The sequence below is a fragment of the Equus asinus genome, chromosome 1 (assembly GCF_041296235.1).
Source record: "Equus asinus isolate D_3611 breed Donkey chromosome 1, EquAss-T2T_v2, whole genome shotgun sequence".
Lineage (NCBI taxonomy): Eukaryota > Metazoa > Chordata > Mammalia > Perissodactyla > Equidae > Equus > Equus asinus.
The window spans coordinates 132,088,276-132,114,942 of NC_091790.1; the positions used below are offsets into that span (position 1 = coordinate 132,088,276).

The following is a 26,667-nucleotide window of genomic DNA, read 5'->3' on the forward strand; positions in this document are numbered from 1 at the left end:
GTGTCCATCCTTCAGAGTCCCTCTTGCATGATGCTTTCTCTGTAAATTCCTTCTGGATTTGCTCTAGAAATAAACCAACTCCCTCTTCTCCTCTGAACTCCCACAACCTTTTATACTATTCTTATGTCCCTTGTCCCCAACTCTGTTTTATAGTTGTTTATTTGTGATTTCTCTTTTCATCCAGAGTATAATTTCTTGGAGGATAAAAATCACGCCTAATTTTCTTTATATATCCTAAAGTATTTAGTAAGCTCCGCACACATAAATGACACTCAAAAAAATGTTGAATGAATATCTTCTCTGTGTTAGGAAAGCATTTCTGTTTATGATAGATAGAATAAAATGATGATATAACTTTTAAAAATTATTTTTTAGGAATGGATTAATACGTAATTTTTCTCTTGGTGATAGATGCAAATCCAAATTTTTCTCTTTTTTCTATCTGATGCATCCTGATATTTCCATGTATAATCTTGCTGGTCTACTGATCAGTCTTCACAAGACATTTATTAGAACATGTGGTTATCATTATCTATATTAATAATTAAAATGTCTTAGATATAGAGAATATATGATAGTGTTTAATACCAGTGAAAACATTTTACAAGTTAAATTAGAGTTATGGGAGGAGTGAAATGTATTAAAGAAGGGATCATGAGCCTGTATGGTTGAGAATCTACAAAATGCGTGCAATATATAATCTCTTCATTAATTCTGGGGCAAGAGGTTGAACAAAGAGCTGTATTCCAAAAGAATACTCATCCAAAGGTCATTCATTCATCAAATACTAAAAATATTTTTAGTATATCCAGTGATGTGTTATAGGGAAATAGATTATGATATAAAAGAAGTCTATTTGATGGGTACTTTCCTTTAGATAAATACCTGAACTAATGGATAGTAAAGGAAAAGCTAGAGAACAGTTGGGATTTTGGCATACCAATGAGTTTCAGAGAAGACATTTTTTAAAGCAGGGGGCAAACTAATTTGGGATTATTTAATTTTTGCTTGTAATTTGAGTGAATAATGTAGTTGATGAAGAACAAATGCTAAAGTGAGATAAGATTATCGTTCCAACTGTACATGGTTTGCTGAATGGGGAAAAAAGTACAGTAAATAATTGGTACTCTTTTAACACAGGGATGTGCTTTGTGGTTACCTTTTGTGTACCAATATTGGTAATATCCCAAGGCTTGGAGAACTTGATGGTGAAATCACATCGACTTTAGTTGTGCAGCAGGGAAGAACATTAAACTGCAGGTAATTATCTAACTATTCTATGAGAACATTAGTCATCTTACTTCCAAGGAATGCAGTTTAGAATTACTTCTGTTTTCTGTTCATGTGCGTGTTAGTAATCTGAAATAGAGTCTAGTCCTTAGAGATGATTGAGTAAATCCTGACGTAAAAGAGACAAAAGGAAGATAAGAGTTAGTTTTTTTTCATTAATTAATTTTTTTTATTGCGGTAACATTGGTTTATAGCATTATATAACCTTCAGGTGTACATCGTAATATATTTCGAATTCTGAGTAGATTATGTCATGTTCGCCACTCAAAGACTAATTACAGTCCATCGCCACACACGTGTCTAATCGCCCCTTTCGCCCTCCTCCCTCCCCCATTTCCCTCTGGTAACCACTAGACCAATCTCTGTTGCTCTGTGTTTGTTTGTGGTTGTTTTTATCTTCTACTTATGAGTGAGATCATATGGTATTTGACTGTCTCCCTCTGACTTATTTCACTCAGCATAATACCTTCAGGGTCTATCCATGTTGTCACAAATGGCCAGATTTCATCATTTCTTATGGCTGAGTAGTATTCCATCGTGTATATATACCATATCTTCTTTCCCCATTTGTCCCTTGATGGCACCTAGGTTGCTTCCAAGTCTTTGCTATTGTGAATAATGCTGCGATGAACAGAGGGGTGCATGTCTCTTTATGCATTTGTGTTTTCAAGTTCTGTGGATAAATACCCAGCAGTGGAATAGCTGGATCATATGGTAGATTTATTCTTAATTTTCTGAGGAAACTCCATACTGTTTTCCATAGTGGCTGCACCAGTGTGCACTCCCACCAGCAGTGTGTGAGGCTTCGCTACTCTCCACATCCTCTCCAACGCTTATTGTTTCCAGTCTGGTTAATTATAGCCATTCTGACAGGAGCAAGGTGATACCTCATTGTAGTTTTGATTTGCATTCCCTGACAGCTAATGATGTTGAACATCTTTTGATGTGCCTGTTGACCATCTCTATATCTTCTTTGGAGAAATGTCTGTTAGATCTTTTCCCCATTTTTTAAGTGGGTTGTTAGTTTTTTTTGTTGTTGAGATGTATGAGTTCTTTGTATATTTTGGATATTAACCCCTAAGATAAGAATTAGTTTAATGTGGTTGCTAGAGTTATGTTTAATTGGTCGGTAAAATCTTGCAGACTTTAGTTTGCATTTCATTCTCATTAAGGAAAATTAATGAAGACTTCTAGGTAGAATCAGTGGATTAAATATATGCATCTTCTTTTGCTCACTTCTGAAATCCCACTAAAATGACACTAAATGGGTCTTTTTAGCATTCATGGATCTACAGGAGACAGAGAAAGGGAGAGGGGACAACAACAACAAAATTTTGGAACGCGGAAAGCAAATGGATGTGTGTCAAATGATTATCAAAACTAAGAAAGCTGGATTCCTAAGTCAGTAATGGGGGAAATAAAAAACTTATCCATTATGTACTGTCAGTTCCCCAAAGGTTCAAAAATAGGCAGCAGCATCTACTGGAAAAGAGAGTAAAGAAATTAGGGGCAGAGGAAGGGGCTAAAATAAAGAAGATAAGTGAAAGTCTGTTAAAGAAGCAGCTGCAGCCACAGTTTCTTCCCTGACTCAGCTAAATGGGATTGCCCCCTCTCCATGGAAGGTTTGAGCTTTACATTCTGCAAAGAATAAACCGGAAAGTTTCCAAACTGGAGGACAACAGGCAGTGTTGATATCAGGGTTGTGTGGAAGTGATCCAGACTCATTGATGTTCAGTCAGAAAGCCCTAGAATTTCCAGTCGTCTTTCTGGTCCCCCAACTCAAATATGAGCAGATTACCAGACATGTGAAGAAAGTCTCTAACGTGAAAAAAATGAAAAACAACCAACCAGAAACCACCCCCCATCAATATTTATGAGAGAGAAGATACTTCTATCACGAAGCAAGAATAGATTGCTGTTCTAAAAAGTGAAGAACATTGAGAGAAGGAAAAAAATACTGTTTTTGGAAATTAAAAACATGATGGCAGGAATTAAACTCAATAGTTGAAACTGTTTCCCAGAAAGTATGGCATAAGAGGCAAAGAAATGAAACATATAGAACAGCTCATCGAGCTAGAATAGAAATAATAAGGGACAGAGAAAACAGCAGGGAGGAAATTGGCAATGAGTAACTCAAGAGTATTGAAAGTACTTGAATTTCCATCTTAACTGACTCACCAAGTGAAATTAGAAGGACATCTAAAGATATCATTATGAAATTTCAGAACCTAAAGAAAAGAATCCCAAACATTTCCGGAGAGGAGGGGCAAAAAAAAAATCAGGCATTAGAATGGTTTAAGATTTATCAACAGGAATCCTGGGAGCCAGAAGACAATGGAGTGAATGATTTCCAAACTGGAATTCTGTACCCAGGCAAAATATCAATCAAGCGTGAGGGTAGAAAATAAAGACACTTTTAGATAGGCAAGTTTCCCCCAAATTTACACCCCTATACCCTTTCTCTGGAAGCTACTGGAAATTGTGCTCCACCAAAATGAAGGAGTAAACTAAGAAAGAGAAAGGCAAGGGATTTAGGAAACAAGATATTCCCCATGAAGGGAGACAAGGCAATCCTGCAGTGAATGGTGAGGGGAAATCCAAGATGTACTACTCTGCACCTGGGACAGGGGACAACCGGATCAGATAGGAACAGGGGAGACTCCGCATAGACACTGCAGGGGAGATTCCTACAGGAACGTGAACTGATGTCCACATACATCTTGAGTGGAGATTTTGACAGCAGAGTTGGGTTAGTTTTGAGTTAGAGATAAGTTCTTAGAAAAGTAGGCAAAGAAACAACAAACAAGCAAGAGACATGCTAATCTAAGGGAAAATAAAAAATTGTACATGAAAAGAATTTAATTATGGCAATACTATATTGCTCAACTGAAGAACATAGTCATTATAATGTGCATGTTTGTTAATGATTTAACTATTGATTAAACTAAATTTATGATGAGAGGATAGGGAAAAGAGATAAATTCTCATATTCCATGGAGGAAAGTCAATTGATAATACTTAAAAGGGAAAAATAAAAAACAGTGACATAAGCTCATTATTTAAAAGTATGTACATAAATAACAAAAGAATCAATTAAGAGTAGAAGATGGTTTCCTCCAGGGAAGGATACATGGAGGAGTAGGGAGCAGTAGACCACTTTACTGCATTTAAAAAACCAATTTATCTCTTTGACTCTTTAAACTGTATGCATGTATAATTTTGATAAAAATAAATAAAAAGAGTGGAGATTTTTGTGCTACCATTGACTTGGCACCATATGAATAAACTGATTTTGAATATACATTTTCAGTTCCTATTCTATTTATTTTTTTATTCCTATATGACATGTAGTCTTGCTATATTGAATAGTGAAGTTACAGTAGTTTAGCCATTCTCAAATATAATTTGTAAACATCGCAATCTTCTTGGGAAATGTAAACCAAAACCAGTTCTCATCCTTGTTTGAAACATGTTTGAAATCTTGAAAGCTACTTACTTATCAAATCACATACTAATTATAATGGCTTACTTGACTTGTACATAAAGCCAAGGCAAAATGATAACGTAATTTCAATTCAGGTCCTTGTTGTAATAATTACGTTTAAATCCTAAAATATATGAATATCTCTGAAAAGAATTAGGTCAAAATATTTGATTGCTTCCTTCATTTAGAAGTTGAAAATGCTTATGCTACTGTTTTTTATTAGATGGTTAATAGAAAATAGAGAAATTGATCTTGCCTACTTTTTAGTGTTGAAGCCTAGTCTCAAGATGAACGTGAATTAATGGAATCCCATTTTCTTTTTGCTCTCAATTTATTTTTAGTGGTGGGCATGTTAAGCTTGAAGAAGATGTAGATCTTGGCTACGTGGAAGATGGGACACCTTGTGGTCCCCAAATGATGTGCTTAGAACACAGGTGTCTTCCTGTGGCTTCCTTCAACTTTAGTACATGCTTAAGCAATAAAGAAGGCACTGTTTGTTCAGGAAATGGAGTAAGTATTCAGTACCTTGCTGTGGGGGAACTATTCATTTCTTTCATATCACAGAAATAGATAGGACCCTAAACTGCTTATTTCTGTAGTAATGGAAAACATGCTTATTTGTGTTTCTGGCTGGTATATAAGCAGTAATTTGGTCATAGTCATTTGAATATTTCTGTTGTGTAATCTGCAAAAGCCTTAGAATAAGGAAAAGTATAATCTTCTATTTTCTTTTTTTTTTTTGAGGAAGATTAGCCCTGAGCTAACTGCTACCAATCTTCCTCTTTTTGCTGAGGAAGACTGGCCGTGAGCTAACGTCCGTGCCCATCTTCCTCTACTTTATATGTGGGACACCTACCACAGCATGGCTTGCCAAGCGGTGCCATGTCTGCACCCAGGATCTGAACTGGCGAACCCCAGGCCACCGAAGCAGAACATGCGCACTTAACCACTGCGCCACTGGGTCGGCCCCTATTTTTTTTTTCCTCTTTTTTCTTATTATGTTAATATGATCTCATGTAATATAATGCCAGCTTTCTACAAGTGATCTGGGAGATAAATTTTAACAAACTATAGTGGGATAAAAAAAAGAGAGTAAAGGGCCTGGCCCGGTGGCACAGTGGTTAAGTGTGCCTGTTCCATTTCTCAGCGGCCCGGCATTCGCTGGTTTGGATCCCAGCTGTGGACATGGCACCGCTTGGCAAGCCATGCTGTGGTACGCGTCCCACATATAAAGTGAGGAGGATGGGCGCTGATGTTAGCTCAGGGCCAGTCTTCCTTAGCAAAAAGAGGAGGATTGGCAGTAGTTAGCTCAGGGCTAATCTTCCTCAAAAAAAAAATAAAATAAAATAAAAAGCAGAGGCAGTGGCCACAATCTGTAACAGCTAGTGTGGTCCAGGCACTGAGCAGTTAGAACAGACCATAAATAACTGCTGTAGCCACACCAGTGAGTACCAGCTGAGGATAACTCCTAGAAATAAAAACAGAATAGTTTAGGAAAATGTTTCTCACAGATGAACAGGAAGAATGGCATTGTTTAAAACACTAAATTCAGTTAGGAATTCCTATACTAACAAAAACTTTTTTGGTTCTTTGTTCTTTTGACCTGTGCTGTAATTTTCTTTTTACCCTCATTCCAGATTTTTTGCTTGAACTGGTTGCATTATCCAGTTGAGGTAAATGATCCTTGTCCTGGAATTGTAAGCCTTCAATCCTGGTCATTCCATGTATATCCCTGAGGGATATGCCAAGAATTTCCTTAGGAAGGTGTTACTAATTGTTATTCTTTGCCAAAGAATAGGAGTTCTTATGGCACATGAGACTAGAGAAGGATATAGTAAGTAGTTCTCCTATAAGGGGTCTGCTAAGTCTTTTTTCCTTAATAATTAAGAGAATGTTAGGGGGAAATGTTTTTTGGGGGGACATGGGAAAGAATAATGAAATTATTTCTTGATCATTCATACTAATGAATAACTATGTCTTATTCATCTAGAATCCTGAGTATGTAACCCAGATGTCAAACATAGCTTGTTGTATTAATTAACTGTTGGTTTAATGAATGAGTAAAAGAGTGATGCACCTAAGTAGATCAGGTGGCAAATGGCATCCAAATTATTTACAATAATTATGCATTAGACAGAAAGGTTATAGCCTATTTATTTTTAACTTACAGTAACTCAACTCTGTGTATGTGACAATAATTAAAATGAGAAATGCAGTAGATATTCTCTATATGCTGTTGTGTAGTTAAGAGTGTGAGCTTGGATTCAGACCGTCTGAGTTTGAGTCCCAGCTCTGCTTCTTACTAACTGGTAAGATTGGAAAAATTACTTAGCCTCTCCGTGATTCAATTGCTTTCTCTGTAAAATGGCAATAGCAATATAGTCTACTTTACAGGATTCTTGGGAAGAATCAATGAGTTGATACTTGTAACTTATATGTAATATTTAAAACGATGTCTGTAACATAGTGTTCAATAATGTTAGCTATGACTTGATTTGTTATGATCGCTGGACACTGGTATCACTGTCTGCTCTTGTCATTGTATCACTGGTGCTGTTGTATGAGATGGAAACTGATACTTGGAGAAGCCAGTTGAGCTGGTTAAGGTCAGTTGGTAAGACAGTGGTGAACTGGAGACTCAAACTCAGGCCTTTAAACTCTTTTCTTCTGGCATATTTATTAATCTGCAGAAATTTGTTAATCTGAATTAATTTAAAATCTGCAATTTGTTAGTCACATTTTATAGTTACATTTAGATGTGGATGTGTGTTGTCTCCTGGCAAATTAGATCAGACAAAAGACACAAATCTATCCAGTGAAAATCTGCCTCCTGAACAACTCTGATCTTAAGCCTCAGATTTAAACCTGAATTCTCTCCTACTTCCCACTCCATTCAAAGTTGTTTTGAATTATAAGATCTAGGTGTAGATTCTGTTTCCTGGATATATAAATGAAGACAGATTATTGTCTGATAATTTAAAAAATTTGGTGCCGTTTTTGTGTGCATTTTTTCCCTATGCTTTGTTGAGGGAGTTCTCAGTTCCCATGACACTGAGGTAGCTAATCTCTGTATCTTGAGTTGAGGTGCCAAGGTTATAGCTTTCTGAAGCTTTCTTCTCAGATCGCTGCAAAGTATCAGGCTTCCCCTCTTCTTTGTCAGATTCTCTTTATCTCGTGTGCTTCCTAACAGATGAATGAGGGACCAGGCTGGTGGTGTAGTGGTTAAGTTCATGCTCTCCACTTTGGCGGCCCAAGGTTCGCAGGTTTGGATCCTGGGTGTGGACCTAGCACCTCTTGTCAAGCCATGCTGTGGCAGCATCCCACGTAAAATAGTGGAAGATTGGCACAGATGTTAGCTCAGTGACAATCTTCCTCAAGCAAAAAGCGGAAGACTGGCAACGGATGTTAGGTCCAGGCTAATCTTCCTCACACACATACACACACACAAAAAAGATGAATAAAATTTTGGTATTAAGACAATTTCTTTGGAAGAAAGAAACTCTTGGATTGGATAATTGCAAATGATTTTGTAATCCTACTTAGTTTTTAATATAAAATTTAAGGTAATGAAATGCAAAACAATAATTTCATTGTTTTTTTTGACATAAATTCGTTCTTCTGTTAAAATTCATTATTCCCTTTGGGTCAACTGTTGATCTCTAGAAAATATTTTTTAAGTACTTGAGTAAGAAATAAAGTCATTAGTATTAGGAAGAAAGTACCAATAATTTTTCAGTATCATCAAAGTCTCTAGGCACATGATAATTAGAAATTAATGTTTGTTTTTCATGCCTCTGTCCCGGGGAGTTGAAGTTTCAATTGATTTTGGATTTCAGGTTTGCAGTAATGAGCTGAAGTGTGTGTGTAACAGACACTGGATAGGTGCAGACTGCAGCACGTACTTCCCTCACAATGATGATGCAAAGACTGGTATAACTCTGTCTGGCAACGGTAGGTGCTTCATTTGGTACTGTTACATAGTCTTTATACACAAAGAAAGAGAAAACTACTCTTCAGACAGTTTCATTGGGATTATTTTTATGACAAATATGAATTAAATTCACATAATAATGAACTCCAATATACAACTGGGGTCCACATTATAAAACTGATTGCTTCCATTAAATTGTAATGATATATAATGTGGAATATAACTTAGGCTACTGATTTAGCCTTATTTGTCCTACATCAGGCTGAGATTTTTCAAGTATTGTGCTTGTTTGGGGCTGACAACAAACCTTAGCATTTCTTTTAAATGAAGAAAGTAGTCAAACTTCTTAACTGTCTGAATTTAAAGAGAGAATTTTATATTTTAGGACTAAATAAATAGGGACAATTGAAGAATTTATGTTTAAATATTTTGTTGACTTTAATATTCATTATTATAGGATCTCATCTATATTCAACCCCAGTTCTTTTGCCTGAACTGTAGGTAATTCTAGAAGTAGTAACCTTGGCCAAGGTGCTTGGTGGGGGTTTAAGGACATGGATAAAAAACAACAGGTGCAGTTCTAAAGGCCAGAGTGGCTTAAATGGAGAAGTAGAAATGAAATGCAGATAATTGAAAGAACACATACCTTGGAGGTAAATGTCCCCTTTTAAACTATTTTGTCGTTTCATTATTGAGTATTCTGTTGCGTGAAATAGTGCTCAAATCCTGAAGTCCATTCACCTCCAAAGGATGAGAAAAAAGGTGTATGTTTATTCTAATCATCCAGACAGGTTAAAAATCTTAGCCAATGTGACTTTAATAAAGAAAATCAGGGAATGATTAAGATTTTGGCATCCCCAGTCTTAGCAATGGTAGTGTAGGGTTAGTTCCAGCAGTGAATGCAGAGATGAGGCTGTTCAGGTCCATGGATTTAAGTAACTTGTCAAAAGTTGTCATACCATTACTTAGAAATGATCAGGACTAGCATTCAAGTTTATTGATTCCTGTTGAATCCCTGGAAGAAAAGGAAGGGAAGACAGACATGCCAGGTCTTAGAGTAGGAAAATCCTAGTGACCCGGGGGGTACTCTGGCATCTGTATCCACCCATCCCACAGAGGACCTGGACAGGGGAGAGTCTGCCAGTCTCCTCAGATGTCCTAGCCCTGCCGTCCAACCTGACTCCTGAGGGTTCCCAGACAGAGAGGCTGCCATGCCTTCCATCATGAGGAATTGGAATCTGCTCCAGTCAGCCGTGATTACTGATCCTTGATGTCTAGAAAGATGCCTCAGGAGTGCAGCAGACAAGGAGAGATCTTACCTCCTCTGGGTGATTTAAACATGTGGTGTAAATCATTATCAGCAAAACAGATCTCGTGGTATCAGAGCCAGGCCTCTGCTCTGCCTTTTCTGCTCTTGGGCCTGCACTTGTGCTTGTTGACCAAGGCTTTGATTCACTGGGCCACTCTCACTGCCATAATCCCCTTAAGGGTTATATCTCAGCCTGCCTGACAACAGATGCTGACCCAACAATGCCATTACTGAGTCCTGAGCTTCAGCCCTGCCCTGGCCCTCTGCCAGTCTGGCGCCACCTCACTCTCATGCCTCACCAGCACCGATCTCCAGCTCACCAGACTCTATCTTTTCCTTTGGCTTTTCCTTCTCTAGCATGCCAAGCCTTCATTACCAAGGCTGGGAAGTACAAGCCCAGATGATAAAAGCAGTGCTTTTGGAAAAATCTGGAAAATACAACTATGCTACCTGAGCACTCATTATATAAATCTGTAGACATGTTTTCTCCCTTTAGAATCTTTTTTTTTTTTTAAGATTTTATTTTTCCGTTTTTCTCCCCAAAGCCCCCTGGTACATAGTTGTATATTATATTTTATGTGGGTCCTTCTAGTTGTGGCATGTGGGATGCCGCCTCAGCATGGCCTGATGAGCGGTGCCATGTCTGCGCCCAGGATCCAAACTGGCGAAACCCTGGGCCGCAAGAGCAGAGAGGGCGAACTTAACCACTCGGCCACAGGGCCAGCCCCTCCCTTTAGAATCTTATATTTACTTTAAGAGACAAAATATCACACACAACTGAGAGCAATAAGGACCTTGCATTAGTAGTAAACATGGATTGATGTGAACAATAACATTCCTAGAATTTCTGAGGAAGAGGTCAGGTTCGAAAGGAACACAGATTTCTAGAAGTTCCTCCCCAAAGGGTGCTGTGTCAATATAGTAGTAGCACTCCTCCTTTTTTTTCTTATCTTTACTCTTCCTTTTTTAGTTCAATGACCTGATCATATTTTACAGAAAAAATCTGGAAAATACAACTGTGCAAAATGCACTTGGACAAGAATTACAAGGGAAGATATACACAAAGAATTATTTAAAAAAAATGATTGATGTGGATTGCTAAGTTATGGTTGATTTTTCTTCCCTTTAAAAAATTACCCACTTTTTCAAACAAGTAATGTTGCTAGTGTGATGATTACGAATCTGGAGAATAAAGTTTCTGAAAGAATTTTATATCCAAATATCGATTACATACACTGATCTTCACTGTTTCTTTTCTCCCCTTAGGTGTTGCTGGTACCAATATCATAATAGGCATCATTGCTGGCACCATTTTAGTGCTGGCCCTCCTATTAGGAATAACTGCATGGGGTTATAAGTAAGTGAAACGTCTCAATATTGTTACTGTCCCAATACACTTTAAAACATTTTGTTTAAATGAGTTAAACATTTAGAAAGTTTTGTATCATTGGATAAATATACCTGCAATGAAAATGGGTCTGGTTCAGCATTCAATCTTGATTATTCTTGGCATGATTAGAGGTAACAATAATTTACCATTTTTTAGATCTTGACATGATTCCCTTCTATTCTAAAATTACTGAATATTGTTTTAAAACCATTGCGTTAAGTAAAATCTATCTAAATCATGTCTTATACAAAGGCTGTGTTGGTTTGCTTTTTAGTGACACAGGTTGTCTTGGCTTAACCACATACCCAGAAATCTAGGCAAAATAGTGAATTAGAGAGCGTAATGCTTTAATAACGACAGCAATAATAACAGTACTATCAACAAGAACCATAGCAGCAGATCTGTTACTGAATGCTTGCAATGGCCATGCATTGTGCTGAGGGCAAAACCCCTTTATCTTTACAACCAGCATGAAGAGGACACTATTATTTGTTAAATATGTGGGTATTTTTGTGTGAAGAAAAGGCTGTTCAGAGATTTTTTTTGTTAAAATTAAAATTCAACTTTATATTACAATTTTTAAAAGCCTAATTCTTTTTTAATCTTCAAAGTTCAACTTACAATTCTTTGGTTCTATTTGTAAATTTTAAAAAGTTATGTTATATAACTTTTGAATATTTGATTCCCTTAAGCATTTAGCTAAGTCAATGACTTCAAACATTCCGAACTTAGTTTATATATTTACTATCCTCAATTTCCTTTTTAGTACTTCAATCTCATGATGTGAAAATTTTCCTTAGTATTCAAATAACTTTTTTAAGTTTAGTAAATTAAAGCTTAAGCATAGCGAACCTTAAGTTCTCTTTAATATTTCAACTGAAAAATCATAGTTCTGCCGATCTCTGATGATGTTGTTTCAGGTTCCCAGGCCTAGAGTTTCTCTCCATTTGCAAGGTCTGCAGCTTTTGTTAGGCATTCTGGGCATCGCCCCATTTTATAGCCTTTTTTTTTTTCCCCTCATAGAGCAAACTTAGTTCACCAAAAAACTTGGGAATTAGAATATTTTAGACTTTAAAAATACCTCAAACCTTTCAATAGACTAAGCACTATGTGATTGTTTGCTGTTATTATTATCACCTGGCGTGATCATAAACCAGGGAACCAAAGGAAACACCTGTAAGAGTAAATATGGCAGTTGCTTATTGTGAGGTCAAAACTCTGAAACAGTTTCTTTGACTGAAAAGAGAGCAGTTAGTTTACTGCCAGGATAAACTTTGTATGTTACAGGCATTAAAATAGAGAAAGACATTTGTGGAAGGCTGTGTTAACACATAGCAGAGACAGCATAGTAAAGTTTGGCATAGCATAGTCAGTCTGGCATGGTATAGCATAGCGAAGGAGAGCACAGCTGAGAAGTAATGCCTTGCCCTGATTAAATAAGTCCCTAGCCCTGTACACAGTAGCTGCTCCGTGCCTATTGGCCTCTTTGATGTGCAGGTTGTTAGGTATATTGCATACTTATATTTTCACCAGCTGATTTCAGCGTAACATTTGGAGTTATAAAATTATATGTCTGAAAGGAAGAGTCTTCTGTATATTTATTGTTTTACGTCTCCTCACACCTCTGGTGAATTAGCCCCGTCTTAGAGTCAACACTATTTCCTGGACTTCCCTGATGCAGGACTTACATAGTAGTTGCCATGACAAGCATTGCTGCTTTGAAGTAGCTTATTGGTTTCATTTGGTCATGTGAAAATGGAAAGCAAAATTGTTAGTTCTGTAGTGTGTGATTTTCTGCCACCTGCTGATGCAAGTTTATATTTCATTTTTACAATCTTGGAAAAAATTCCCTTTCAGAAAATAGGAAACTTAAACATCTACTCCTATTGCTAGTAGATGCAGATTACTAGTGATATTTCCTGTGTCCATTTGTTGTAGTGATTAGAATTAGAAGTACTTCTTTCTGTATTTCATTTCTTATTTTTATGAAATTCTTTTGCGGTTTCACTGGTGTTTTTATTTTCATTTCTGAATATATGTACTTTGTAGATTCATTAAAGAAAAGACAAATCTTGTTCATACTGCAGTATTCTCTTCATAAATAATTTGAATCTAAATGAAAATTTTAATATTACAAAACTTATTTAGAGTATGTTTAAAAATAGAATGAGAATGTAGAAATTTTAATTCAGGAATTAAATTCATGAATATGATGTTTCACATATTCTATTTGAAATTCGAAAATGGATTTAGGACTTGAGAACTCATTTTCTCATTAATCCTTCCAATTAAACTTTCTACTCCTTCTCCAAGCCTTGGAGTCGGGGAATGGCAGGAATAGGAAATGAGGAATACTCATTTGGAACTGGTGGACCACTCAGGTAATCAGATCAAGAGAATAAAAAGTAAAACATGTTGAATAGAAAGATTCTGGGCTTATTTTCTGACCCCCCCGTCTGTGATGGTTTCAGCAATGAAAAATAAGAAGTAACAAATTGGCATTTTTACCCTCATGAGTTCATTATTAAACAAGATACTTACAAAATGTACAGAATAGATTGGCCAGGGAAGGTGCTACAAACGAAATCTTACATGGAAACAGTGTCCTTGGTCTTGGAGGAGGGAGCCCCCTGCTCAGTTGCTTGACCTTTCTAACATGTCTTCAAAATATTAATACTTAATTAGGTCACGATGGAAAGTTAAAAATCAACTCTTTTAAGTTAAAAGTTAAAAATCGTTAGTACTTCACTGCCAGATCCTCTAGACACGTTTTTGTTTAGGTCGGTTCGTTTTGAAACTCGTGTAATTTTATTTTAGTGTATTTTACTAAACTTTGAACAAAGTATTTCCAATGTGAAGTTTCAGTGAGTAAGTAGTAATAACTTAGGAGGTTCATGACAGCCAGGAATTAACTCATTCTAATTTATCATACACGATGAAATAAAATGTTCTAATGTCCAAAGTTTGTGTTCTCCTGTTTGAAATTCTTAGGAATGGCTTTAGTTTGGGGTATATATTCCAAAATAAATAAACTACGATTTTTATTTCTATGAAAACACAGTTAATTTATATAAGTAACTTGATTAATTAATTTTATTATTTAAATCAATATACATGTCAGAAAGCCTGTATTTGAAATAGGGTTGACTTTAGAATATTACTAAATGTTTAATATGATAAGCTTGATATTGAGAAAAGAGTTACTCTTTAATAACTGAAGTTTATTTATGCATTTAAAAATAGTTATTTGAAAATATTGTCACTGCCCCTTTGGTGTCACTTCTGCTGAAGATGAAGTGGAATCTGTGTGTGTGTGACTGTGTGTGTTCCCCATTTTAATTTTCAACTCAGAGTCCTCTAGTGGAGACTTCTCTGAATGCTGAAGCTTTTGTTTAGTGCTGTCTCTTAATGTGCTTCCATAGGTAACTAATTCTTTTTTTTCTCCCCTCTCTTCTTGTCCTTGAAAAGAAACTATCGAGAACAGAGGTATGTGATGAGAATAATCTGAACACATAACTGAAAGGTTTAAATCCTGTTAGCATCTTTGGAATTCGTACATACAGTTATAGATCAAGTTCACTTTGTTTTTATGCTGTAGTGGTCACAAACTAATCTTGATTTTTCGTGACCTTGAAATGATAACATTAATAACGGTGCTGTGGAATATATTAATTTAAAACAGATCTATCATTATTTAATTTTAATGGTTCTTTCATCCAACAATACTGCAATTAATAGAAGTTCTTATTTTTGTTACTTTTGTAGTAATATGTATGGAAATTGATTTTTTTTCCATGTAAAACAAACTTCCTCTGTATGTTAAGGTATCACCTTTGCTTACATTAGTTAATTGGCTTTTCTTCATGTTTATAACCTCTTTTTGCCTAAGACTTTCTGAGAGATTTTGTTATTTGTTACTGTTGTTCTATTAGTAACTTCCATCCATAAGTGAGAAAATGTATACGGGCGGAGTGTTGTGGTCAGGAGAGTGTCCTGGCACTTGATGAGCCTGTTTGTCTCTGCGTAAGAAAATATTTTTTGTACTGATTAGGTAATTGCACAGGTAGTTAAAGAAATAATTTGCATAGTTGGAATCTCTGATTGTCTAGTATACTTTTTTTGAATAAAAAAGCCCATAAAGTCAGACACCCTGTTCATCATAATCTTAAAAACTATGTTTAACCAACAGCTTAAAAAGAGGTACAAAGCATTCATGTAGTTCTATAAGAATTGCCTATTTTTTCTAAATCTAAATTAGCCCTTATTGGTGGTCACCCTTCACTTTTCACATTTAAAAAATTGCTAACGCTATTAGCTATTGAACAAAAAATTGAAAATATCCTGGAAAGTGATAACCCACATCTGGTCTTGTACATCGTATAGTACTAGGGTTACACTCCGGATATCTATGCAAATTCCTTCTTACTTAACTTTTCCCACTGTTCCGTTAGATGCCTGTGGTAGATTAGGAATAAGATGTAATAAATGTGTTGATACTTTTTCAGGCGTCTACCACAGCTTATATTTTTTCACAAATTAGAATTTTAAACTTTACTTTTCTGTTTTTTTCTGCGTTGTAACTTAAAATTCCTATAAGGCTTTAGCCGTAAGTGTCTACAGAGTTTCTGTATATAAATGGTACCCGCACGGTACCAGTTGAGATCTTGGTCAGTTAGCGTATATATTAGGAAACACTGACCTTTCCCTGGAGTAACTAACTCATCATTAATGGAAAATGTAAAACTGAGGCAAAATTAATTAAATTTTTTAAATAACTAGATTTCTTTGTGATATGTTTTAAACTCTTGTGTCCAAAAACACTGGAGAAGAGCTGTAGCCATTTAAGCTTTCTGTTGGGTAGAAGTTGATCAGAAATCTAAGTTGGATGGCTTACTTCAGTGAAAAGTAAAATTAGACTAATAAGATAAAAAATTGATGATTCAGCTTCATTTCCATAGGAGCTAAGGCTATAATGTAATTTAATATTGCTGACTGTATAAAAAGGAAAGAAAAATGTTGCAAATATGTAACATAAGCAAAGCTAAAACAGTGCTCTAAGATGTGTCCTCACCAGGGATACTACCCAGAATGAAGGAATTGCCCATGGTACAAAAAAGTGATTAATATGTAAAACTGTACACCAATCGCTTATTCTAACTCAATATATGCTTAGGTACAGTTAAGGAAATTTTTACATTAAGAATTGCCTTTATGTGCCTGATAAAATAATTTCATGCCTCCGGTATTACTGAGTCATCATTTTATCAATCTGGCTACTCTTTTTTGGAATCTAGTTCATATTTTGAGAGTTTTCACATCTTAAGCAGATATTTATTTATTTATTTTATATATTTTGGTATACTTCAACACAATATTTATTTATTTTTGGCCTTGTCCATAGGTTTGGACAATCAATCTCAAAATGGAGAAGTAGCAAAGAGTGGACTTAAGATCAGGAAGTCATGAATGTATGAGTATCTTCTCAAGGATTTTCCTTTTTGATAACATATGTTAGTGATTATAGAGAAGGTGGTAAGGCCAACATACCAAAGAATGCATTAAGAAATTTCAATCTTGTAAAAATATCTACCAATATTCCAATAAAGATATGCCTAGTTCCAAAGGATGCCAGAAAGTAGAATTAAGAATTTTGAGTTACCCTTGCCTTTAAATTATATTTTCATTTGAGGTTCTGTGATGGGAGGACCAAATGACATGGAATCAGAAATCCACTTGCTACTATATGGTCTTTGGAAATCACTTAAATTTTCTTCAGCTCTAAATCAGATAAAGTTCTTTGTCATCTGTAAAGCATTATAGTAAGGGAAGTTATTAGTATGTGATCTCTGAAAACTTTCTGTTTCTCTGATCTTCAAACAGAAAAGGTGAGTGTGGTTGTTCTCAAAGAGGAAGGCAGCATTCATCGACATTAATGAGGCCCACAAATACTGGTTGAGCTGGTGAAAGTACTATTGGTGAACATAGTTTTGCTTTGACGGTGAATGCAAGACCATGTTAAATATGTAGCCAGTTAACAGATTCTTCTTAATGATAGAAATAATGGCTCAGAAATTCCAAATTGGGCATAACTTTCAAATTATTGGAGAGGTCAGGCAAGTAATTCTGTGAAGGAACCTCATAACCTGGTAAATTTGCCCTCCAGAGAATGTGTCCTCAAGGTTTTCATTATATCAAAGGAATGTGTGATAGGTTTAATTGCAAATCTGGCAAAAAGATGAGAAGCAAACCCATTTTTTTCTTTACAAACTGCTTAATAAAAAATTAGAAGCCCCATTCTGGGGCACAGTGGAGGCAGAACCCCATACATGAATGATATCCCTTTAAATGTGCCAGTGTCATCTTGTGAAGGGTGGGAGCAGGGAACCTAGGAGCCACGGATAATTCTTGCACACCATGTAGTTAGAAGGGTGGCTATTGACCCTTTTGTTTAAAATCTTCAGAAAGGAAGACCTCCGTAATTTTTTCAGTTAATGCTATTGTTTATGTTTTAGATGATCACTTTAGGATTTAGTAGCTGTATACTTTGTAACAAGAATTATAAGTTTGAGTTTTAGTTTTCAGGTTGGTTTACAAATAGCAATAGAATAGGAAAACATTAATTGAACTTGGATTTATAAAACACTCATATTCAGTTGAAATATTCTCTTCCTTTGTCTAGAATGAACACACATCATTATGATTAATATGAAATAGAATAATTAGATCATATCTTCCTGATCCATACCATAAGCAGAAATCTCCTTCCCCATTTCTTTTCTCTCTCACCTGTTTTAGCCACTTTATTTTCTGCTTGTGAACCTCCCTCCTTTTTTTGCAAACCTTTCTTAGTTTGTTTTTATATTATTATTATTTCAGTGATATTCATGCATCTGTCAGTGTGACTTGGTACACATTACACAGTATTTCTTAAAACAGTAAAGTAACAATTCTAATAACAGATAGCCCAGATGCCAACAAAGCATTGGAGAAATGCCTCCTTCAGCATTAAGGTTAAGTCTTAAATTTTTTCATTGTATTCCCATATCAAGCATGCATAAGGACCATTAAGTTAAATATTATGGTTCAGTGGACCCTTTTAGAAAAGATCAGACTTCCCTCATAACAGGGATACATTAGGAGGAAAAATAAGTTAGTTAAATAAGCTTTTATTTTCTTTTGGTCATTATTTATTAAAAAATTCATGCACGTGTCTAAAATATTTGCATGTAATATGGGAAATATGAGGTAATTTTCCCATTGTAAAACTTAGCACTGGTCAGGTCACCTAACATAGTAGTCACTTCTAGATTTCAAAATTCTATGAAACCAGCAAAATTTAGGAAGAAAACCATAAAGAGTAGAAAAATAAATTCAGTGTAAAAAAATTTAAAGAGATCATTTAGTTGGTCATTTATGATCTTTTGTAACAAATGATAACATCTTATTTTGTTAATCATAAGGACCTGATACTCTCTATCCTCACTAACGGGTAAACAAGAAGAAATAAGTTTGTTATAACATGTAATAGGTATTGAAAAAGGATAAATTTCTGGACACTGAAGGATGTTAAATATTATTCTTAAAAGACTTCTAACAAAATTCATAACCCGTCATTAACATTTTAGTGCATTTACTATGTGAAGAAAGTTACATGCATTCCTTGTGGAATTTTAAGGAGAATGGAGAGTAGTTTCTGTATTTTAGAGACTTCACAATAGAGATGGATAAGAATCTAATCGTCCTGGGATGATAAAAATCAAGGCCCTGGCCCAGAAGTTCATTGAACTTAAACTGCCTTCAGCCCTTTGACTGAAGCCCACAGTTTATGATTCGCTTAACATTTAGGATGTTTGTGTACTGTGTGAAAGATGACCATTGACTGCAGAGAAGTTACATTGGAGGAGAAGTGAAATGTGCTCAGTTAAAGAAAAAACACTGGGCCCCATCCATTGGGAGGAAGTCCATTTAAGCCTGCAGTATCAGCTAAATGAGCCCTTGGTAAATGCCTGAATGCCAGAACCATGTAGACAGAAAGTAATTTGGGGAATAGATTAATGGAAAATTGAAGTGTCATTGGAACTTGTCTTTATTTAATTTGAATTTAGTGAGGTACATCTCATTGCTTTATAAAGATTGTCGTTAAATGTATAGTGACAAAAATGATTTGTTAACCATGAAGATTACTATTGAAAATATGATGTTGATGGGATGTTCTCTGGCATTCTTTAATAAATATTACTATGATACAAAAGGGAAGTTTTGTCCCTGAGGCAACATACAGAAGAACTCTGATTTTATTAAGAGGTTTTTTTCAAGCATTGGTAGAATATTTTACTGATATGAGGCAAGAAAGAAAATATAATTCTACAGATTAAAGGTCTCTTGCATAAGAAGATATATCATTTGTCCTATATTATTAACACTATTAATATGGGGAAATTGCATTATTTTTCCTATAAAGTTAATGTTTCATAATACCGTGGGAAAAAGAAAGAAAGATTACAATTACGAGCTGAAGTCACTTAAAGGATTAAAAATATTTTGAAGGAATACGTATCAAAGAATTGTAGGTAAAAGTAGTCTTACATACAAATCTAAGGATAAATTCTACTTTCTTAAAGGGAAGGAGTAGATTTAATCACATTAAATTTATATATGTGCTTTATATCAGTTGAAAACTCTTCTGTAGATTTGTAGAGATGTGTGAATATATACGATTGAAATAATATGAGAGAGTATTCAATCATTCAGAAGTACAAATGACCAAGTATTTTAAACATTTAAAACAATATGGTAATTAGTATAAGCAAGCAAACATCTGAAAGTGGCATTTTTTGGACAGAACTTAGCATCAGCAAGCGACCATGACTCGTATAGTAACTAAGAGAAAACCAGATAGGAAAAGGAGTTAGCAAATGTGTGCCTTTGTTGCAGACCTATTTAAGTACAGCTCTGTTTAAAATTCTGAGTCCAACAGTAGCGTGTGGGACCTCCAACAACAGTACCGCATCAAGTCTTAGATGCAGTTGGTAGTTTAGGGGCCATGCATTGGCAAATGATCAGACTAGCCACTGGGGCAGAGGGGTTGACCAGGTGGTCCTATCTAAAGTTTTCTACCCTATTCTCTTAGGAGAAGTAATAAAAATCTGTTCTAGTCTTAATTAATTCAAAATCAGAGTGAGTGGGGTCAGGAACAGTGCAGATTTAATAGATTTTCCCTTGCTCACTCCTTCTACAGTGGAGAGAGGGAACTGAGGTCACCTCCAACTACTATAAATATCCTTCTGTGGTGTCAACAAGAATTCAGTTTTCAACCCTTTCTTCTTCTTGCTAAATTATCTTCCTTTGCATATTCTACTGTGCAGTTCTAGAATTATGTTCTTGATTGACCTTTGAATGTCTTCCAGTTTCTTCATATTTCTGTTAAATGAACAATGAAGCTCCAAATTGAACAGAGAACTCTAATAAGAATTTCTTTGGATTAAATTATAGAACATAGCTTCGAAATCAATCACTTCTTTTAGGACCAAATCAAGGTTATGTTATATAGTGTTTAGAAATCATAGTTTACTTACCACAGTGAAAAAAAACTTATGCCTTATCTGGGCAGTGACTGTTCCAACACGTCTCCTTTCGCACCAATATTATTTTTTAAAAGACAGCACTGTAGTTAACATCTCCAAGTATAATGAAGTTACAATGAAAAACCTCATCTTTTCATAATTTTCCCCTGAAAGGGAAGCAAGGCTTTCTTCATCCAGACTGTAAAGACTTCAGTGATTGCATTTCTGATCTCTACAGTTAGAATAACTTTAACTTGTCACATTTATTAATAATTTACATGTTGTTATAGATTTGATTCATGTAGATCATTATCCCTACCTCTTTTTTCCTAAAATAATATTTGTATATGTCTGTGTTCATGTGTGTGTCTTGTTTTCTGACTCTGAAATGTTTATTATGCCTTAGACAGTTACCCCAGGGAGATTATGTAAAAAAGCCTGGAGATGGCGACTCTTTTTATAGCGACATTCCTCCTGGAGTCAGCACAAACTCAGCATCTAGTTCTAAGAAGAGGTCTGCTTTTCTGTCGCATTTTCAGATTTCTACCTGTTCCATCACACATTATTCCATTAGTCAGAACATTTCATTATTTTGCAGCAGGTTTGATTACTTCTTCCTTCTTTCTTGAATGTTAAAAAAAATAGTATCCTTTGTTCTTTGATTACTCTACTTCAAAATGCCATATGCTCAGAACCACTTGTGTAACAAATCAGGCCAGAACTCCAAACCAAACAAAACTAAACAAATAACAACCCTAAATCTATATGGAAACCCCAGAGTTTTTCAATCTTGCTCTTATATGGCTTAAGAAGCTATACATAGTATTTTGTCATATTTTAAATGGTGAGCTTTATGTCATGTTTGGTAGTCAAAGAAAAAGGTTACTGTCATGCTTCAATAAAAGCAGTTTTTAAAATAAATTAGTAATATAAATGGTGCATTGAATATTTTTTAATTTTAAATATATCAAAGCTAAGCTTGCTGTGAAAAAAAGATCGCTTCTCTGTGAATCATATATTTGAATATTATGATTTTGCCTTTTATTCCTGGAATGATTATTTCTGGACTTTATAACTTAGAGCTTGGTTGCCAAATCTAAGTGTATTTAATGTTTTACTGAGTTTTATAATAGTATAGGTGGGGTTAATATATTATTTATATGTCTTAAACTTTGAGCTGTTTTCTTGCTCCAGAATCTTAAGATGTATAAGACCATTTAAAATTCTGCATGCTTTATAATTGCTTAATAAAATAAACTTATAGAAGAAATAAATAGTTGGAATGTTTTAGGAAATGAGACCTACATTCACACTGAAGGAAGCTAAAATATTCCTGCGGAAGAGTTTCTTTAAAATTGTTGGTAAAGGTGTAATGTAAAGAAAAAAAGATTTGATAGCCCCGTGCATTACTTTGGGCACAGTAATTACTTTGTAGACTGAAGAGGAAGTTCCTAGTTTATTGAGAAGAAATGTGACCTCTTCTGGAGTTCTAAATAGAGTGAATCATCTGTAAAAATGCTGCAATGGATCTCACTCTTTTTAAACAATCAGGAAGGAGAACAGAAGGAATTAGTGAAATCTAGAACTCTACTTTATGTGGAACTTAAGAGTGAAGGACTATTTTTACTCAGATAATGTAGCTTTAAAGCAAAAGTAAAAAAATTAGTTTTTGCACGAGAAGTACAATTCTACAGAAGGATGTTCAAAATCTTTTATTGGAGGCTTTTTAATTAAGAGAATAAGATTTACTTAAATTCTCTCAGTATATAAATATTTTCTTGATCAAATACTTAATTTTAAAATAAATAACATGGTAAATAAGTGGAGCAATCAATGGATTCCAGAAGAATTTCTGTTGTCCTTTTGGACGAAATGAGTCATTCTATAATTAGCACATGGTGTTGAAAAAGTCCTAATCTAGGGAATTAATGTGTAATAATTTTTTGTTCATCAGTAGAAGGCTCCTTTTAAAATAGACATTACTAGCAATTAGCTGCAATGATATGTGGAAAAGACTTCAAGTATAGTGCTATTTTCTAAAGTACCTCAAGAAGAACTTAAAACATTGATTTGAATAATTCCTGGATTTTAGCAAAATCTCAATGGGTTATCATTTTTAAGCAGTTAAAATTGTATCAAAATATGTGACTCCTCCTAAGTATATGTAGTTTGTCAAAATACTTATATGGTACAAGGTAGGTGTGTAAAGTTTGCTTATTGTGGACAGTTATTTTAAAGATAGCAGGACACAATAGCAGAAGGGCTTAATGGTACATGGGCTTTGTGAGAGATGTTTCTGTGATAAACATCTGATTCCTTTCAGTTACTGGACAATTAAGTAGCACTAGTACATTTTTCGGGGCCATATTTGTGGAGAAAATGCCAATTCTCAGAAAATAATTTTATTGTTTAAGAAATCCTAAATATTACTTTGATAAAGGTTAACCAGTTCAGTTGAGCAAATCTTAATGAAATCTCTTGGAAGTCCATGTTCTCATAATATTTGAGTGAAAACCATTGCTTTACAATTAAGAAACATCTATGGTGGGACCCCATTATAACTGCTGCTCGGGTTATGTAACCGAAATATGTAGTGAATTTTCTATATGTGGTTGCTGTGTTCTGGGGAATGTAATTGGCTTGCGTTGTATCCTGATACTTTTGAATTATAAACTATTGTAATGGGGTTCCATTGTATTTGACTTTTCTTAAATTGGATGTTGTGTAATTCTGCCTTCTTCATGAAGACTTTCATGTTCTCTTCATGCTTTCATTTCAGATTTTTTTCTTTCTTGATTTATTTTATTTAATGCACAGTAATGCTTAGAAATTTTGCTTACTGATTTCAAAATATTCATTTGATTATATTTTTGAACAATATATACAACATTTTCAATTTCAGGTCAAATGGACTCTCTCATTCTTGGAGTGAAAGGATTCCAGACACAAAACATATTTCAGACATCTGTGAAAATGGGCGACCTCGAAGTAACTCTTGGCAAGGTATAGAGTGGCATTGTGAATCCATCTGTCCACATAACCCAAATTCTGTATTTTGTGGTTCCTGGTTGTAAAGATTTGTTCTTTCCTGTAAGCTCCTTAGCTCTTCTCCAACAGAGAGAAGGGCATTTATTATGAGAGTCCAGTTCTTTTTTCTTGGATGGGTAATGATGAGATTCCATAGCAGTGTGCACTAGACACATTGAGAAGGCTGTGTAGTGCTAGAAAGCCCTGTGTTCTGGGGTGGTGCTGGTTGTGAATTACAGCCACTTGAAATACCGTGTAATTAAACACACGGCAAGTGTTTATTTACATTCAAATCTAGCTGTAAATCATCTTTTTCAGGTAACCTGGGAGGCAACAGAAAGAAAATCAGAGGCAAAAGATTTAGACCTCGGTCTAATTCAACTGAGTAAGTCTGAACCTCTAATGGAAAAAGGCATACCAAGGTCCTGTGCAATTAGTGTGAACATTAATTAACTAGATCATCAAAGAACTGTAAACCATGCCTCTGGTCTTGGTTTTGTCTTTTTAATTCCTTTTTTGCCGTTTTAAAATTAACCGTGGCTTTTCTCTTTTACATAGGCATCTCCGCAACTGTGCCCATACCAATATTCACTGATAGTGGGGGTCTCACCCTTGCTGCAGGCTTTTTCCTCCAGTAACCTGCCATTGTGGTGTCTTGGTTCTGTTTGAAGGGAATTTTGATAACATTCCTTTCTTCTCATCACCCGGGGTCCAGCCATTTCAGAGGGGTCACCCTTCCTCTCCCCAATATTCACACAGCCTCGAAGCATCAGGGAAAAATTCCCACCTTACTAGAGCATGATCTGCTCACAATATGAAACCACCGCTTGGAGGGCTTCATGGCTGCAATCTAACCATTCTCTCAGACTAATGGATAAGTTTCCCTTTTAAATTTTCCTTCTGAGGACATTTAAAAGGGCATGTACCTAAATTTGGTCTTTAACGGAATCATTGTCACTAAATGCAACACTATACGTTTCAACTGATAGCCACTCTTTTTTTTTAGTGGGGATGGGGTTGAAAGTTAAATTTAAAGTCATTTATAATGAGATAAACACCAGTCCCGTGGTGGACTAAAACACACCCTTGGTATCCTTCTGGACCTTGCTACCTGGTTTTAATTAACCATACTTTTTGACCCACCTAAAATTTATTTACTTATTTCTCACTGCAGTGCTAGTTATTATTCTCAGGATCTCTATTGCTTCTTCATGCCTTAATACTTAAAAAATCTGAAGAGCAGGTATTTGTTAACTGCTTGTCAGAAACTTATGTTAGCTTTTCCATCATATACCCTGCCTTTTTCAGTCCAGGACAATAACATTGCCCTGAAATTTGGACCTTCCTGCTGACGGTATTGTAAGTGGCTTGTCAAAGTTTTTACTAGAGGATACTTTACCTTAGAAACAATAGATAGGTTCAAGTGATAACATTGCATGGTCCAGAATGGCATCCTAGAACTCCATCATAAATAACTAACACGTTAGAGTTTATCTTATACATTCCCAAAGCGCTTGGATGCTTTAGGGTTCATTGTGGATAAACTCTTCTTGGAATGTTGTTTGATTTGTTTTGCATGAGGTCACCTGGTAAGAGCTCCTCAGCTTATCTTGGTTGCTCATAAGAGTGCAGATACAACTGCAAAATATTCTTTAGAACTTCCTTTCCGTACTGCTCAGTGTTCTGACAGTATTTCCTATAACAAGGCTTTGAAAACTCCCAAGTGAATAAAAAAAAATCCAACATTATATTAAAGCTATGATTTAGGACCCAAAGAATACTAGGTATTTAGCAAGATTTATACAATATTTTCTAGAGTAATCACTTATTTTTTTAAAATTTTCTGTAAAATTCCTACTTGTATCATGTGATAAATATTATGATACCACTGATAACCCTTGAAAAATCTTACCTGTGAGATGTTATAATATTTAATAAGACATTATAATGGAATCATCTTTATGAAGAAGTATTAAGGACTCCCTGAGACTTTTCAGACTTTTCAGATTTGGGTTACATGACTCATGTTACCTGATTGGAGCCAAGTCTGTGAAGCTGACCAGTATTCTCACATACCTTATTGTACGGGCGCTATATATATATGTTTTTTTCCTTAAAATGATCCTAATACATACCATATAAAGAATTTATTGACAAGTTTTTTAAAATACTTTTCATATTTGTTAAATGACCCCATTTGCTTCTGATATAACAGTATCATTTGTGTGACTATAAGAGGAGCAGAATGACCATAGACAAACATATCTTTTTTAGTTTTTTAAATTAAGAGGTATTATCAGGTCCATTAATAATGGACATTATTCAACATTCCCTTTAATATCTCATCATCCCAAAGGATGGTGAAACATCGGGACACAAATTAAAACATGTACCACCAATGAGTACTATGCTAATTAACAACATAAAATGTCCTTGTTCATTGTATTGTTTTTCCACTCAAAGATTTTGCTTCTTCCTCACTGTTGTACATGATGTAAAAAAAGTTTTTGGCTTAGACTTTGTATTATATATTGTGTTTTTACAGGAGGGAGCCCCAAGCACCTGAGCCTGGGCACTCCCTCGCCCAGACAGTCCCATCCCAAGGCATAAGCCCAGGGGGCTCTGACAGCCCCCAGACAGGGAGTCTGGATCACAGGTCAGTCTCCACCTGCC

At 35.3% G+C, this 26,667-nt stretch overlaps 1 protein-coding gene across 19 annotated transcripts in view; it reads left to right on the forward strand.

The window, feature by feature from the left end:
* Positions 1 to 26,667, forward strand: part of ADAM22 (ADAM metallopeptidase domain 22) — a 238,194-nt gene that overhangs the window by 198,158 nt on the left and 13,369 nt on the right. For 5 of the 19 annotated variants that reach the window (XM_070507864.1, XM_070507943.1, XM_044767763.2 and 2 more), the window contains exons 22-29: positions 1,141 to 1,260; positions 5,116 to 5,284; positions 8,611 to 8,725; positions 11,281 to 11,371; positions 14,873 to 14,890; positions 21,374 to 21,568; positions 23,870 to 23,970; positions 24,313 to 24,379. In XM_070507864.1, coding sequence (XP_070363965.1) covers positions 1,141 to 1,260; positions 5,116 to 5,284; positions 8,611 to 8,725; positions 11,281 to 11,371; positions 14,873 to 14,890; positions 21,374 to 21,568; positions 23,870 to 23,970; positions 24,313 to 24,379 — 876 coding nt within the window. Of the gene's footprint in view, positions 1 to 1,140; positions 1,261 to 5,115; positions 5,285 to 8,610; positions 8,726 to 11,280; positions 11,372 to 14,872; positions 14,891 to 21,373; positions 21,569 to 23,869; positions 23,971 to 24,312; positions 24,384 to 24,552; positions 26,520 to 26,539; positions 26,651 to 26,667 lie in introns of those variants that run through there. The other 14 variants (XM_044767786.2, XM_044767759.2, XM_070507890.1 and 11 more) reach the window with 9 other exon arrangements.